This window comes from Apodemus sylvaticus, chromosome 14 (genome assembly GCF_947179515.1).
Source record: "Apodemus sylvaticus chromosome 14, mApoSyl1.1, whole genome shotgun sequence".
In the NCBI taxonomy this organism is placed as follows: Eukaryota; Metazoa; Chordata; class Mammalia; order Rodentia; family Muridae; genus Apodemus; species Apodemus sylvaticus.
Window position 1 is genome coordinate 91,361,751 of NC_067485.1, and position 17,472 is coordinate 91,379,222.

Here is a 17,472-nt window from a genome sequence, read left to right on the forward strand (position 1 = left end):
TCCTGGTGCCTTGGTTTCATTCAATGACAAAGAGAGGTGTGGTGTTATTTGTGCTCTCATGTCGCTAAACCTCAGGAACATGCCAGGACATTTAGATTGAATTATTATGTGAACATCACTGAATAGTCTTCACAGTCCTAGATGGTGTGGCCTATTCCTTAAGGTTATGTGATACATTATCTTGCTCCTAAGTCACAAGACTATACAGCGTATTTCTGTTCTGCATATTGTAGCCAACCGGAACAGATATTTTTATATTTAAAAACATCTGAACACAGAAAAGATACAAAAAGAACACAGTATAGATGCTGAAAATCAAGCATACATAAGGTGCACTTCTATGAGTGGAGTTTGCAAACCTAAAGCCGTGGGTAAGTTGGTGAGTTAATGGTGTGTGACTTTGAGGACCTGGGGCATTATAACAAACTACTGTAGACTTTGTAAGCTCTCTGCACGTAGATCGGTTTTTTAATTAGTTGTATTCTTTATTTACATTTCAAATGTTGTCCCCATTCCTGGTTCTGCTTTCCCCCAAAACTCCCTAACCCTTCCCCCCTCCCCCTGCTCACCGACCACACACTCCCTCTTCCCTGTCCTATCATTCCCCTATACTAGAACATTTCGCCTTCTCAGGACCAAGGGCTCTTCTCCCTTTGGTGTCCAACAAGCCATCCTCAGCTACATATGCATCTGGAGCCCTGGGTCCCTCCATGTGTAGTCTTTGGTTGGTGGTTTAGTCCCTCGGAGCTCTGGGAGTACTGGGTAGTTCTTTAGTAATTAATCAAGTTACTGAATCTTTGCATTTTATAAAACTTATTTTTAAATGTTTGAATCTTATACTTAGATTAATATATGGATACATTGTACAAGATTATTTGACTGTTGTCAAGACATTTTTCATTTAAAACCTTTTTCTGATTAAAAGCTAATATAAGAGCTGAAGTCTAAACAATGTCAGGATCATATCTTGTCATCCTGGAAAGTCGTCCGTGGGTGTGACAAGATGAAGATGCCCATTTGCTTAGCACCGTCTCTCAAGCCCTTCTGAGGACTGCCTCCTCCTCAGGCACAAATATGTCTGTAGTAGTTTTTCTGGTTTCTCTCCTTCTTCTTTTTAATCATAGATTTATTTGTAAGCAGATAATTTACCATCAATATTTTGCTCCAACAATAAGGCCTTTGTTTTCTTGTCCTTCAGTTTCTTTTTTTTCTTTTTCAGCTATGTGTACATTAGATCATTTTATAAACATTGCTTCATGTCAGTCTGTGGGACCACCGTGTTCTCATGGTCCATTGTCAAATGAAGCATTGTCTGAACAAGCTAGCTGTCACACACAGCCATTTGATGTTTAGATTGGTAGTGTGTATAGCCACAGATCCTATATCCATAGGGTTTCTGATCACCAAAAACAGAATGTTTTAAACTGATGTATTTTAACTTACCATTACTGTGATTATTACGACATAGGTCTTTTATATATTATATGCATACATATGTATCTATAAATTTATTATATTTACTTGTATTTATATTGCTAATCAATGTACTTATGTAAAGGAAACAGACTTGCATGGTAGGCAGCATTGAGGGGGAATTTTAGAATGCCTTTGTCACGTCTGTAGTTTAGTGGAGTATGTAAAATAAACAATGCCTAGTGTGTGATGAACGCCAAAGAGCTAATCAATTTTGGATATTACTCCTGGTTAGAACTCATGTAAGCTGTCCTGTATTATAGTTACGTGGAAAGATGTATAGAAGCCTAATGTTTTGAGTGGGTAAATTTGTTTTGTAACCTGTGAAATGTGTTCCTGGGGATAGTGCATCTAACCTCTGAACTTTCCACTCATTGTCTATGCAGTGAGGATTCCAATAATGCTTTTCTTTTGGATGATATGAGGATATAGGAATACCTTTTGTAAATTTATATGCAGTTTGCTAATTTACTAAGGTATTCTTGCCAAATGACCTAAATTAGAAGGAGGGTGATTTGGATCAAATCCCTGAGCTCACTGTCTAGAGTCAGATTACATTTGTCCATTCTACTTGGAAGAGGTGTGTGTGGGGGGAGGGAGGGGCATCAAAGATGTATGGTTTTAATCTTATTTTTGTTAGAGGCTATGACTACTCTAACCCCCATAGCTTCAATTAAAAAACTTGAAAATAGTTCATTTTCTAGTCTAATTACTTGGCAGAAATTTAGAATAGCAGGAAACTAGTAACAACCAAACCTTTCCTTTGCAATTACAGATCAACAGAAGAGATTCTTGGGTCCTAGAGACCAAAGAAAGAATCAGCAGGAATGCCCAGGGTGAATGATGGATTGCAGAGCCTGGCTGGTAATTACTTTCACTGAGCTAAAACATTAACTTGATACATGGGAGCAAGGCCAGATGAAAATCGGGAGGTGAACCTCTTCCTCCCCATGGAATGCCCATACTTGCCTTGTGGAGGTAGTTGTTTCTTTGGTGGGAGAGTCCAGCTCAGCTTCCTTTCCCGAGGCTCAGCATGGATTTTCATCTACCACCCCGGTAGACAAGGAGTGGTACCTTTGTTTTGGCCATTGTAATGATAGGTGTTTAAGTCAGCCTGCTTTCTGAGATGGCAAGAACTCACAGATTCTCAAGACTTTTCAGTAGGATACCCGATATTAACAGAGATTTTCTCCTCTTGGGGTTCAGCTTTTTTGTAATTTTTTTCCATAATGTGGGCTCTGGAACCCACTAGGTTGATAAGCATGACACTCTGAAGCACACGTACACCACAGAACTTCACACATGACACTACAGAGCACACGTCATCCCCCCCCCACACATCGCCATCTTCACTTCATACATGGAAACACGCCTGAGCACATATAAAGGAGAGGCTAAGACAGGTGGGAAATCTGGGGTTTTACATGCACAGGCCAGAGAGAAGACGTTTTCACAGCGCACTGTGGCTTTTGCGCATGCGCACTGTGGCTTTCGCGCATGCGCACTGCGGCTTTCGCGCATGCGCACTGCGGCTTTCGCGCATGCGCACTGCGGCTTTCGCGCATGCGCACTGCGGCTTTCGCGCATGCGCACTGCGGCTTTCGCGCATGCGCACTGCGGCTTTCGCGCATGCGCACTGCGGCTTTCGCGCATGCGCACTGCGGCTTTCGCGCATGCGCACTGCGGCTTTCGCGCATGCGCACTGCGGCTTTCGCGCATGCGCACTGCGGCTTCCGCGCATGCGCACTGCGGCTTTCGCGCATGCGCACTGCGGCTTTCGCGCATGCGCACTGCGGCTTTCTTGCGCCTTGCCAGCAGTCCCCCTCCTGGGACAACTCCGAGCTAGAGGGAGCGAGCGCGACCCTGGGCGCAGGTGTAAATCAGTCACCTGAGCGCTGAGGGGCCGGGGCGAGAGTGCACGGGTGTGGGCGGGTGGGGAGTGGAGCGGGCAGAGAGCACGGCCTGGAGCGGCCAGGCGGGGCGGGAGCAGGCCGAGTGGAGAGCTGAGGTGGCCGAGGGGCTCGGCCGCTAAGAGGAGACCAAGAGGTGGGGGCTGCAATTGAGGACCAGCTTGCCGAGATGGTAAGAAGTTTCCACCTCCTCTCTGCTTGAGTTTGCACTGGGGTGGGGACAGAGCCGGGTGGGACGCCCAGGGGCCAAGGCGGGCCGCATTCTCCTCTAGTGTGGTGGCTCGAGGAGGCGGGCAGCCGGCGCTCCCGAAATCCACCCCCACCCCTCAACTTGGCCCCAATTTTTGAGGCGGCTGCGGGCAGGTGGGCAGACGGGAGCGAGGGCTTCCCCACGCCTTAGGTGAGCGGCAGGCAGTCGGGGACTCCAGAGGGCGCGGGAAGCGGGGACCCGGGATACACGGAGCTGCCAGATCCCGCAGCAACTTTCCCAACTTGCCGGCCTGTTCAGAGCCCCGAGCTGTGGCTGGGCACGGGGGAGGGAGGGTGCAGGGGGCCCAGGCGCGGCCTGCGTGGGGACCGCAGCGATGCCCGCGCGGCTGTGGAGGACGCGGACGCGGCCGGTCATATCCTGCTAGACAGACAGGTGTGTGCTTTCCTGAAGTGTGGTTCTGAAGCAGCCGGCCCACTGTGTTTACATACATGCCGAATGGATGGAAGGATTTGAGACGTGAAAGGGGGGCAGAATTAAAAAAAAATACAGTGGTGTTGGAGCTCAGGACAAAACTAGACGGAATCTCCAGTGGGATGAGGCAAAGATTAAAAAACAAACAAACAAACAAACAAACAAACAAAAAACCCCAACTACTTGTAAGTGCCAAGTGGTGGAGGAAACGGGATGGCACAGCACAGGGAGACTCCAGCACAGCCCCTGGAAGGACTGGCTTCTCTGCAGCTGGGAAGCACTGTCTGCTTTTGGGAGCTCATTTGTTAGAAATGGGGCTTGACCACGTTTTTTCTTGGAGTTCCCTACCACCCAGTGTCGCTGTTGTTAGCCCCACTTGGGGGCTCAGATACAGAGTGGGTCCTGTGTACATGGGATGTATAAGAAACGGGGTGATAGCAGGTTGACATTTTTCCCTCTTCCCTTCCCCCTGATGTGACATCTCTTGTTTCAGAGATCAAAGTCACAACTGGAATGTAGGAGATGGTACTGTCAAATTCAGACACACACACACACACACACACACACACACATACAAAATGCACCTAGGACTGCGGTTACAGTAATGCTGACAGAAATTAAAGAGGTTTTGAAAGCAGCGTGCGATTTATGATGCATCCCATTTACCCTAGAGTCAAGCTGTTGTAAAACTGATGTACAAAAGACATCATAAAATAGTCCTGTGTACCCAGGATTATAGTGGCAGAAAGTGACCTGTTTTATTAATTTTTAAGTACTTCATGAACACTTGTAGTTGTTGGATCCTGTGTTTAAGTGAGGGATCAAAACAAAATATGAAATGTATCTGCTTAGAGCTGGAGAATTTCTTGTAATGGCATTTTACAGAACATTATAAAAGCCAGTTGCATGCCTTTTCTTCCCCTGGCCAGTGTTACTATTTGTAAACAGAGCTGTTCCCATATACTAATCACTGAGCGGTGGCTAAGTCCATTTGTCTCCCACCGTTTTCTATTCTGCACGTTTAGATGGTTTTGTGCACAGACACACATGCTTTAGGTGGAATTTATTTCTGACACTAAGTGTTTCTGCTCTGAACTTTTCCTCTAGACTAAGCCTTGTGTAAGTTTGATAGAACTTCCTTTCGCTCTTTGGAATCATCCACACGAGAATCCTTTGTGAGCCCTTAAAGGCTCTGTATTTTATATCATATTTGTAGCCGTTTCATTTAAACTTGTTCAGTTTTAATGAAGTTCTGAGTTGTAGGTACTCTTTCTGTTCCCGGAGAGCAGTGGATTTAAAATCCAGACTGCTAATTACTTTACCAAAGCATAGGAATGTCTTCACCTGAGGGAAGGGCTAGCAAACCTGAATGTGAACTTTGTGTAGAGGATCTTTCTGGAAGAATGTCTGAAATGCCTTGACCCCCTAATCCTCTGAGAATATTAAGTTGGGTTTGTATATAAAACTTTGGGTAAAAACCAACCTCATGTGACTTTTAAAAATATTGAGGAAATATTAATAGTAGTAGTGTATTGCTAATACCTGACTTACCCTCTTCTGCCTGAGATGTGAGTTATCTGTCAGGCAGGGATATGTGATTACAAAAAGGAGCAGGCAAAAAGCAGGGCTGACTGTTGCTATATTAAAATGTAAGTATTACAGTTTGAATTTTCAAGTGAGAGTTTCTGAGTTCAGTGCTTTACATAACATTTTGTCCTAATCTTGCTTGCTGTCAGTGATGTTTCTTGGTTGTGCAATTGCTGCAGTCAAGAATGCCAATTTGCATTCCATGAGTGTCATTTGATTACTTTTATCTGCGGAGCTCTAAGACCGGCCCAGTCCTCTCATTTCATCTTGCCATGTCATGAGTCAGTGCTGTGTTGTCATTTCAAAAATCTGCCTGATTTAGACAAGAAAGAAAAGTACTTTCATGTTGCAGCCGAAGTCCCCTGCTAACTTGTCAGCAGCAGGATATGATTCACTTGGGCCCAGAAGAATGGAACAGAGAGGCAGGTTAGATGGTTCAATAAAGCCCACGGACAGGTAGTGTGTGACATCCCCAGAGAGCTGCAGTTAATGAAGATCAGGTCTGCTTAGTTCTCCATGCCCTGACCTGGTGCTGTCCCCACAGTTTTCTCATTTGATCTTTCCCAGCAAATTGATCTTTTCTTGTATTTTATTTGCCTTCCAAGTTAGTCCTTGAGGGACTGAAATTAGCAGAGCAACTTAAGTTGGATAATACAGCTGTTCAGAAAAGAAGAAATTGGACATTGGCAAAAAAAAGGGGGGTGGGGGTGGGAGAGGAGAGGGAGCTATTCTTTTTTGTTGTTCCTGGGAATACTTCCTAGATTAAGGGAGTCCAAAGTAGGTGATGAAGCTAGCGGTTTCCCTTACTTTAAATTTAGAGTTAAGCCTCAGGGCTATTTTAAATATTTTGTAAATGTTTGAAAGGTGGCTTCAGCAAGGATGAAGAGTTTGATTTAGCAATGCTCGCACTCACTTGCTTGGCCTGACCTGCCAGGGTAATAGTGGCTTTTATGGCTATTGGAAGACAGACAAAACATCAATGGCATATTGCAACTATGTTATTTATAGTCTTCTAAATAAGTACAATTCCCAAATATTCAATACTGAATTGCTGAAAAGATTAAACAATAAAAAGTCATTAACAGGATTGTGTATAATTATTATGGTGCATGAAGATTTTTTCTATGAATTACCATCAGTATCTTTGTTTTACATAAATTCCACAGACACCCTGTTCATAGATCAGGTTATTCTCTCCTCTGAGGTTTTCCTTTTTAAATTTAAAGGTAGGCTTTTAAAATTGAGAGCGGGTTACAAGTTGGGTTTCTTTGAAATGCTTACATGTTGGTTTTTGAGATTAAAATTCATTTTATACAAGGTGAGCATAGTTGATACAGGTTACAGTTTCACTATAGAGCCCTTGTACATAAAGCTTAGGTTGGGAGCAATTAATAGTCTTAACGTGATGAATGTATAAAGGAGCGGTGCTTTCTGAATTCCTTTGCAGATGGTCTCATTTACCATCTGCATCCTGACAAGAAACAGAGTTGAAAATGGCTGTTCTCCTGCAACATCTCTTGCTGGTCAGGAGTTACATAGTATAGCTGGTTAGTAAGCTCTCTAAAGAGCTAGAGGGAGCCTCATGATTTTATTAGATATACTTATGGTTTTTAAAAAAAGAACTCTGGCAGTCAGAATGTTGCACAATAACTGGCTTAGAGTTTAGGCTTGGAGGTGACACATGACACACACGAACACACACACACACACACACACACACACACACACAGACAGTGGTGAAAGCAACAGAATTTCCATTGAAAACAGTTAAGGAATCAGCTAAGCTTTAAGCTTTCTAGGACTACCTTGTAGGTGATTTGAATGCTGTAAGGTGCAACCAAACATTCTGAGTGTTTGAGACTGTGTAGCCAGTGTGCCAGCTGAAGGAGCCCTTCTCAGGTTGTCAGGCCCACCTTCCAGGTGCCATTAAAAGCAGCTTCCCATCCAGCCACTGAGGAGCACGCTACCCTACTCCAGGTCACGAGACAGCTACTTCTCCCTGTGGATGATGTTTCCAAGTAGTTCTGCATACAACTCCAGATTATGGAGAAAACTTTCCTTCAAAAGAAGGAAGCTTTGTGTTGTCACCATAGAAGGCAAATCATTTTAAAACTTGGTATATTTTTAATCAGTAAATAAGCTACATTTAGACATCAGAGTTGAATGTTTTCTTACTTCCTATTTGGCATTTGTTAATCAGTCCAACCAGTAACATTTGTGATATGTTTGTATTAAATAATCAGTGATGGTGATTGATCTTCATTATTTACATATTACTTTTTAGGGATGTTACTTTGACATTTATTTACCATTTAAGTAAATCTTATATCCAGGGATATAAACTGCCCAGATTTGTCTTCTTAGCACAGTAGCTCTCATTGTGTTGCTAGCCAATAAAAGTCTTTATTTGTTGCTTATTAGAACCCTCAGTCCCCTCAAAAGTTCAGCTATAATTTAATTTGGGTGTTCAAAGAGCCTCCCTTGTTTTAAAACATGTTCTCAGTATTCCTTTACCATTTTTTGTGAGCCTATATTCTAACTCATGAATATGCATAAGAGCAGTAATACAGACATGTCATTTTAAAAGTTGTTGCCAAAACAGAAGTGTACCATTTTCTTTAGAAATTATGTATATGACAATGTAAATTTTGTCCTTTTTACTGCAGTTTCTTAGACATTCTGGAGCATTTTCACTTTTCCAGCAGTAATTTAAATTGTTTTGGTCTACTGATTTAGGATTTGTTCCTACAGAAATACAACCTTGAAGGTGTGGGGAGACAGGCCAAAGCTAAGCTTTGCAACCAAGAGTTCTGGTTAAAGCGCTTTCACAGTTGTAGCCCCTTGAAATTATAAGGTCTTTGTTTTGAAATTTACAAATTGCCAGCCTGGTAAGTTCTTTATAGCAACTGCTGGTAGTTTTACAGAGTCCAAGATACTTGCGGGTTTCAGTTGAAGTGTAACCGATTACACAAGCTAAGGACCAGAACTCCAGTATCAGGGATCCCTCCACATGGAAGGCAGGATGTGGAACTGCTAAATGAGTCACTGCATGTGTGTGTAACCAGTGAGAATCACGTCAAGTCTGTCTTCTACATACAGGATTTAAGACTTATCAAAATGTACAGTATTGTCCTGGACCTGGGGTTCATGAGTTCACTGTCCCTGCTCTTTGTGTGTTTAGTACAGAGATGTAACAGCCCACACAAAAACATTTTTCTTTTATTATGACCTTAACATTTGCCAAAAGTGCCCCATACTGAAATTCCTTTTTAGTATCTTTTTTACCCTTAGTCCAAAGCCAGACGTGTACCCAGACACACAGCCTCTGTGTATAGCAAGCTGTTTTAAATATTGTGACTCGGCAATGTGCTGTCCTTTCTCTGCTTGAGCCAAGGATCTCTGCTCAGTGTCTGTGGGTTACCAAGCTCCTTCTTTATTGTATGTCTTGTCAGCTATCCCTATTCATTTAACCTTTCATTAGCGTCTGTGCAGCTTCCCTGTCTGCAAAGGCAAGGAGAACCCGAAAGGCCCCACTGTCACAGTTATTAGATTTCTCCGTTACATCCCAGCAACCACAAAGAAGCAAGAGTGGAGACTATTGTCGTGCATGCTGCTGTCCTGGGGTGCAGCTCTTCTGTGCATGTCAAGGACATGTGCCACATGTTGATATGCATCCCAGGAATAAATGCACAACATGGGGGATAGGCTGACAGAGGCAGCATGAGCTTTGTAGGAGTTATTGCGAAGACCAACAGTTAGTGAAGGAATGTTGCTTAACCAGCCAAGGAGATAGACGGAGTTGAGAGTTGCCAAGATCTGCCTTGTGGAGCTTGTCAGTCCCATTGTTTTCATCTAAACTTCATTTGAGGGGAAAATTGAATACCTTCGACAGGAATGAAAGTCTTCTTTTCTCCTTTAACCTCGGAGGGGAAAATGTTATTTCTGATTACTATTATGGTGCATTACAACTATTTTTGTATGGAATAAAGATATGTGAATGATTATGTTACTTACCTCTCATAATTTTTACAATTTCACTGCAAAATCGTGAAAAATGTTTTAACAGGGATTTGTATGTTTTATAAATCTGGTTTTAAAATGGAGCACGTGAATCTCCTTGTGCTCCTGCTTTGCCGTGGCTGCCATAGCACAGTGTGGCTATCACCTGGTTTTTATACATGTGTCTTCATGCTTGCTGTAATATGGAGGAGAAGAGGAATGATTACAGGTCACTTTCACATAATAATAAAGACAAATACTTGGATATGTAGAGTGGAAAAGATTTCATTTTAAACATCATAATGAACTCTCAGAGCTGGAAGAGAGCTCAGTTGGTAGAGCGCCTCCCACAGGAGCATGAAGACGTGACCTTGCTCCCCAACATGTATAATGGGCCAGTCAGCATGGCACCTTTCACTGCTGTTCTCAGGGCTGGGAAGGCAGTGACAGGCAGGTCCCTGGGGTTCACTAGCCACCCAGCTCAGCCTCATTGTTGAGGAGAAGGCAGGGAATCACCATGAATGCCATTGGTTCTGGTGTCTAATCTTGACCCACTCAGTGTTTGGGGATGTCTGCCTTGGAAAGCAGAGTTTAAAGTGAGCATACACTATAATGGCTTCAGTTACGGTGTTTCTGTGCATACGCTTCCTTCTCCTTGTGGCACTGCCTGCTCATTCCTATTAGCCAAACAACCAGTTTGGTAATCTCTATGGCTGCCTCCCCACAACTGCTTGGTGATATAAATCCTAGCGGTGTAGCTTTAACTGCTTTATTGTGAGATACCTCACATACCACCATGTAATCACCATTTAAAATGTACATTAATAATACCCCATTATATGGATACACGGTTTCTTTTAGCATCATCAATTTATGGATTTTTTACTATTAAGCATAATGCTGCTGAGAACTTTGGGAAATTTGGGAAAGTGTCAGATGTTTTTATTTCTCTTGGATGTATACCTTTAAGAAGAATTGTTGGATCATGTGGCCTTCTTTTTGTCCATTTGAGTTGCCTTCAGAAAAACAAACCAAAACCAAAAACCAAAAAAACCTCTTGTGGTCTTAAAAAATACATATGTGGTAAAAGTTAGGACTATGTGTCCCGTGTTGCATGTTGGCTCTCTCTTTTACCATGTGGGTTTCAGGGGTTGAACTCAGGATTTCAAGCCTGGTGGCAAACACCTTTACCTGCTGAGGCATTCACTTCCCCTAGATTGTCTTTTTATAGTTGAGGTATAAAAAGCTGTTGATACGGTGTGGTTACAATCCTCTATCTGATTCAAGATTTGCAAATACTTTCTCCCATTCAGTGAGCTGTCTTTTTATATTTTTGATGCCCTTTGAAACAATTTAAAATTTTTTGAAAGAAGTTTAAGAATGTTTTTTTCCAGACAAGATGTTATTACATGTTAAATGTTAACTCAATACTAGTGACAGTGAGCAACAGTGGCCCTCAGAAACATTCCTAACACTGTCTATCATTTTAATTTTGATGAAGTCCAACTTACATGATATTTTCCTTGTTCTCAGTTTTGGAATGTTGTCAAAAATAAAGCAAAACCAACCAACCAGACAAACAAAAACCAAACCCCAAAACGTGGTCTCACTTTACCCCTGCGTTTCTTTCCCTCCTTCTTTCAGTCCTTCTGGATAACACTATGACGTAGGGTTGCTGGATCATACCATGTGGTAGTCTGCCTTTTGTAGTTTGAGAAATTGCCTTTTTGGGGGTGGGGTTAATAACATTTGTACCATTTTATGCTCTTGCCAAGAGTGTCTATGTGTTGTACTTTGTGTGTCCATGTTGTCACCAATGCCTGCTGTTATTTTATGATAAATATGGTGATAACAACTGTGAGGTGACATATCTCTTCTGTGGTTTTGTTGTCTCTACTGGCCTTGAAATCTAGGGATGGAATGATGCTCCTTTTTAGCCTCCCACCTACCAGTACTGATATTAGATCTAGGACCTCAGCCATTGAGATAATCACTCTACCACCGAGCTGTGTGTCCAGCTCCTTTTGTGTTTTATTTCAAGACAAAATCTTACGAAGTTGCGTAGGCTGGCTTTAGACCCATGGATTTCTCATCCTTCTGCCTCAGTCTCTCTAGTAGCTGTTATGGACTTGAGCCATCTGTAGCTTCCATTTATCCTCTGGCCTCAGCTCTCTTGGGTTGAGTGTGATAGGTAGACATAGGACCCTTTTTGATATTTTGTCCGTTTTAAGATTGGATTACATAGGTTTTGCTAGTTTGTGAGTTTTAGGAGTTCTTTATATATTTTGGATATTACTGTCATATCAGAAATTTAAATGTTTTCCTCTCATTCTGTGAGTTATCTTTCCTTCTGCTAATTGCTTCTTTTGCCTTGGCCATGGAGGAGCTTTTAAGTTTTCTGTAGCTGCATGTGTCTGGCCTTGCTTTCTTTGCCTTCAGTGGTTTACATTTAAAGCTTAGACTTATCTGATCCCTAAAAGAGTAAAGGGTATGTTAAGAAAGAACATTCTATTGTTTAGGGGAGGGGAAAAAATCAGCTAACAACTCTTGGTGGAACTCCAGGGGACAAGAAATTTGTCATTCAGTAGCCAGAAGATGATAGGTGCAGGTTCCCTGTGAAACAGCTTGGGTTTACTTTGATGTTCCTTAATTATCATTGAGTTTAAAAGCAATCTAGGTGTTCTGTATGATAACAGACATACTTCATGCCCTGGAGGGTGGAATTAAGTACCTAGAAATAATTGTTTTTGGTTTTATAAATACCTCAAAAGGAAAGGAAGAAAAAACATTATTGAGAAAATTTGTCTTCTAGACCTTCCATCATGAACAAAACATCACCAACAGAGATAAAACTGAAAATTGTTTTATGATATCCAAACTGAAAATAACCGGCTTAGTTAAGTTTTAAGTAAATACTGTGTTCAAATCTGGCATGATGTGTTTGCAAACAGCTCGCTCTCCAGTCTACCAGGTGTATTTTTCAAAGCCTCCCTTCACCAAGTTAGAGAAGCCTTCAAACAGGAAAAAGTTAACTTAATTTAGAGGCAGCGATGTTAGATCACACTTGAATTTAAAGGAATATGTTAAAGAAAAAGGTCTAATTTTCTTTTCATTCATGCTAATAAAACCTATATTCATTTCTATTTAAATCATGGCTTTTCTAGTATTCTGATGAATCATTTTATATAATTGCTTTGTCTGCTTTTGGCTTTGTGCCAGTTATTTTAGACAGAATTTCATTATTATTTGGCATCAGCTATTAATTAGGTGGCCAAGTGGTCACATTTATATTTGGAGAGAATGTGGGGTTTTCCCCTCACAAGTGTTTACACATGAAAATAGTAATTAGCCAATTTAAAGTGATACCTCATGACATAATCTGAGGATTGTAACTTTCTTCCCTGTGGATATTCTGTAAAGAATTAAAATCATTTATAAAATTGGTATGATAAAAAATTTTATATCAGATACATGACCTTTGCTTATATACATACATACATACATATATATATATATATATATATATATATATATATATATATATATATATATATATATATATATTTTCTTTTTCTCTTTTCCTGAGGATTGGACTGAGGCCTCTCATGTGAGAGATAAGTACTCTATACTGACCCACATTAAATTTTATAACTTGTTTATATTGTACAAGCAATGTTACATTTCTGTTCTTACTATGTCTTGTCATGTCTATATTGGATTAAGAAGGTCACCTGTAATTATGGATTGATACCGTATTCGAGGACATAAAGAGTGTCACTAACTAGAATGTAAATCATGCAAAGAAAGCCCTCAGTTCCCTGCCCCAAGGCTTCTGATCTCTTTTATTCTGTAATTAGAAGATTAGTGAAGTGCACTCTATCAACACCTGCCATGTTTGCATCCAGAAATAGTAGGAAAGTTAAAGATTTCCTCTCTTTCAAAATGGTTGGAATAAAACATCAGATTTCTTTGGAAACAGTCTCATTCCAGAGCCTATTAGCTCTAATAAAAATTAACAGTGAACTTTGTTTTTAATCTCATAAGTTCTGCCAGGTCTCAAGCCAAATTTAAATGTCATCAGTTTACTTACAATAGTGTCTAGTGCATGAGTTAAATTCATTACTCAGTGCACTTCTTAAACAGCCTTCCTGTTTATTTAGGTTTATAGGGGTTTCTCTGGCTGCTAAATTGATCATAGAAACAGTAAGGTAGGCTAGGTGGAAGTGGAAGTCTTCCCAGCACTCGGGAAAGCAGAGATAGGCAGATCTCTGGGTTTGAGGTCAGCTTGGTCTGTAGAACAAGTTCTAGAACAGCCAGAGATACACACAGACACCCTGTCTCATAAAATAAACAAAACAAAATAACAGGAAGGTATTTTGGCTAGCATTTTAGTATACACATATAAGCAAATGTTTTATAACAGAAACGATACATTTACTAACAATGCTATTTTTTGTTTCTGTTAGGAGAAAGGAATTCTGGTCAAATTACGGTAGATTTGTTTGATTCCACATCTTGTCGGTGACTAACACTGTCAAATAAGTTATAGCCCTGACTTAATAAGTAAAATTTTGGTTGTATATTCAGACAAAATGAATAAAATGTAATTTACAAATAATAAAAGCTCAAAATTAAATACCTAAAATTCTACTAATAAACTGCTACTAAAGAGTTGTTGCTGCTCCCTAGGGACAACTGCTTTCATAAAATATTTTTGGTTCAGATTTCCTGGGGATTTAACTCCATGCTTCTAAATGATATGTTTATAGTGTCTGTGTTTTTGGTTTATCAACTTTAGACATTCTCTCTTGACTTCTTGCTATGACAGATGTTTTCAGTCCCACTTCTCACTACTGACCTTCCTCGTTCATCGGTCACTGACTTGGCGCCTCTCTGGGGTTCTGCCCAGAAGATTTAGCCTTCCTCCTTCGCCTCAGCCCTCTGTGAGTATTTTGCTCCCTACACTTTGCTGACCAGTTCATGTTCTTCTATCTGTCTCCATCCTTCAGAACCATGGGCAAACTATGTAGTTTTTGAAAAAAATTTAAGAATTTTTATTGGCTTAGGTTCATATTGGCACTTTGGAACTCTTGAATAATAGACTAGAATATTAGGTCAAAAGGGTTTTTTTTTATATGTATACACTTGAAGAATTTAGTTTTTGTTTTGCTATTAAAATGTTTTGAAGATTTGTTATTTTACATACATGAATGTTTTGCCTGAATGTATGTCTGTACACCTGTGTGCCTGGAGTTCAAGTAAGTCAGAAGAGGCTGTCAGATGACCTGGAGTTGAAGTTACAGATGCTTGTTAGCCACTATGCCAATGCTGGGAACTGAACCCAGGTTCTCTGCAAGAGCAACAAGTGATCTTGACAACTGTGCCATCTCTGCAACCCCACTTTCTGTTTTTTAAAGAGATAGATGATATATTTGCCATATTTCATTCTTCAAACAACTAAATTTTCTCATGTCAGCATCTACTCTTTCAAAGTATACTAAATAGGTATGTAATTTTTTTCATATCCTGGTACTATAATATTTCTTTCATTTTGAGTTTTTAAAGTTGTAATTAAAATTACTTGAATTATTATTGAATTTTTCCAGCGAAAATATTTTTATGTTCCAGTTATTTCTCTTCTTGGAATAGCCATTTCTAAGTCAAGAAGATAGGCTTTAAAAGTTTTGATTGCTTTAGAAAGGTTTTACAGGTCGGCTTCCTTTGCTTCTGTTTTTTTCACCTCACCTCTTATAGTCAGGGAACAGGACAATGAATTTAGAACAGGATCTGAGACATTGTTGTATTTTTTGTTAGTTAATATTTGTTAGGTCACTGCACACTTACCATTATCATGCTTACTGAATCCTTCAATTCAGGGAAGGTTTTTAAACAATACACACAAGGTATTAAAGTACTTTTAATAGATACCCAAATATGTTGAAAGAGTATCCTATAATTTACTTGTTTACTTAAAAATATGTATTTACTTTTATTTAAAAATTAATTTATAAAATGTGTTTCTAAGTTTGCTCAGCATTGTAATACTCTAGCTTTGTTTCTTAGCAGGACAGCCAGAGTAACCACCATTATTCTAATGGAGGCTTTGATTTCCTCACTCTGTAAAGAATGGCTTGCAGGTTAGGGAAATTTAATGTTTGTATCCATGTGAAGTTATTTCTGTTTTCAATGTCTTTATCAATGAGATTAAAATGAACCTTTCTGGGACTGGTGAGATGGCTCAGTGGTTAAGAACACTGACTGCTGTTCCAGAGGCCCTGAGTTCAAATACCAGCACCCACATGGTGGTTCACAACCATCTGTAATGGGATTCAATGCCCTCTTCTGGAGTGTCTTCTGAAGACAGCTACAGTGTACTTACATATAATAAATAAATAAATCTTAAAAAAAAGAACATTTTACATAGGGAGAAGTGCCATAGAAGCTACAGGAGGAACTCACATAGATATATTCACATAAATATAAAGAAAGTCTTTGCTTAGGCTGGCCCAAAACTTAATTTGTAGCTCTCAGCTTTGGCTTGGAGATCTTTCTGTCTTAGCCTCCTGAGTGCTGAGATTACAGGCATGAACCACCACCCTAGCTTTTAAAAAAATTTTTATGGGGGGCTCAAAAGTGACCACAAAGCAAACAAACCTACAAGAATATTTAAATTAAAAGTCAGTGATAAAGCAGAAATGACTCAGAAGACACTATATCAGTAAAGCCACCCAGACGGGTGACAGCTCATGAAAATTGTAAACCTGGGCTTCATTTTATAACCTGATAGCAGTTCAGCAATTTGGGGGTGTCCTTTCTAGTCCTCGTCCCCCTCCCCCTGGGGGCATTCATTTTAGCTGGTGTCTGCCTCTTCTAGGTAACTCAGAATGTGTGAGAGTAACTCTCAGCAGTCTTTACCTTATACATATGCTTGGGAAAAGAGGAGCCTAGTGAATCTAATGAGTTTCAAGGACTTCTTGAAGGTGTTTTGAGTAGTTTACTCCCACAATTTAAGGAGTGTCCTTGCTGCATACAATGTTTAACTTCTCTATAAATGTCCTGTCTTAAATCCTATGGTTTTACTTTCTTTTGTCTCATTCCATGTCTTGAAGAGTTGCCCTCCAATTTGGAAGGGTTTAATGATGGAAGAAACTGTGAGGCAACGTGAGAATGTCAGGAGTCCAGATCAGTAGAGGACGAATAGGATTGAGATACAGTAAAATCTTAGAGGACGGGTTTGGTTTGTCAAAGAAATTTGGTTACACCCATAAGAGAATAGAGGCACAGAAAGTCCTTTACTTTTTAAAAAAGTTGTGCAAGTTTTTCCCTTTCTTACTCTAACTTGGTTTATGGTGGCCTATTCAAATTCTTAGACTATGTTTATTTCCACATGTGTTTCCACTAGAAGACTTTGTAAATTTTTTGTTGGGATTGTAAATTCATTTAAAATTTTTTTTGTTATATTTATCCATGTATTAGTTTTCTTTCACTGTGATAAAATACCTTGGCCAAATGCAACTTAGAGAAGAATTTATTTTGACTGTGGTTCCAGAAGAATATAATGTCAAGGGTGTGGGGCTGTGGAACATAGCAGCACATGGCCAAAATAGGAATTGTCTCTTAGTGATAGACTTCTTTTAGCAAAGTCAAATCTCATAAAGTTTTCATAACATCTTCAAAATGGCAACAACAGCTGGTAACCAAGTATTCAAATACATGAGCCTGTTGGGGACATTTTAGTTTAAACCACCCCAATGTGTTTATTGTGTGTTTAATGTGCTCATGTGGAGGTTAGAGGACAACTTGTGGAAATTGGTACTCTTC

General features: G+C 40.2%; 1 protein-coding gene across 20 annotated transcripts in view; it reads left to right on the forward strand.

Moving 5' to 3' along the window:
• LOC127664908 (ubiquitin-conjugating enzyme E2 pex4-like) overlaps positions 1–17,472 on the forward strand; it is a 239,713-nt gene that overhangs the window by 119,761 nt on the left and 102,480 nt on the right. For 16 of the 20 annotated variants that reach the window (XR_007973275.1, XR_007973273.1, XR_007973271.1 and 13 more), the window contains one exon: positions 2,249–2,337. The exons of 1 other annotated variant lie outside the window; for it this stretch is intronic. Coding sequence is in view for 11 of the 19 variants with exons in the window: in XM_052157169.1 (XP_052013129.1) it covers positions 2,301–2,337 (37 nt within the window). In the remaining 8 variants the exon portion in view is untranslated. Of the gene's footprint in view, positions 1–2,248; positions 2,338–3,421; positions 3,556–14,479; positions 14,595–17,472 lie in introns of those variants that run through there. 3 more of the 20 variants (XM_052157182.1, XM_052157183.1, XM_052157184.1) reach the window with 3 other exon arrangements.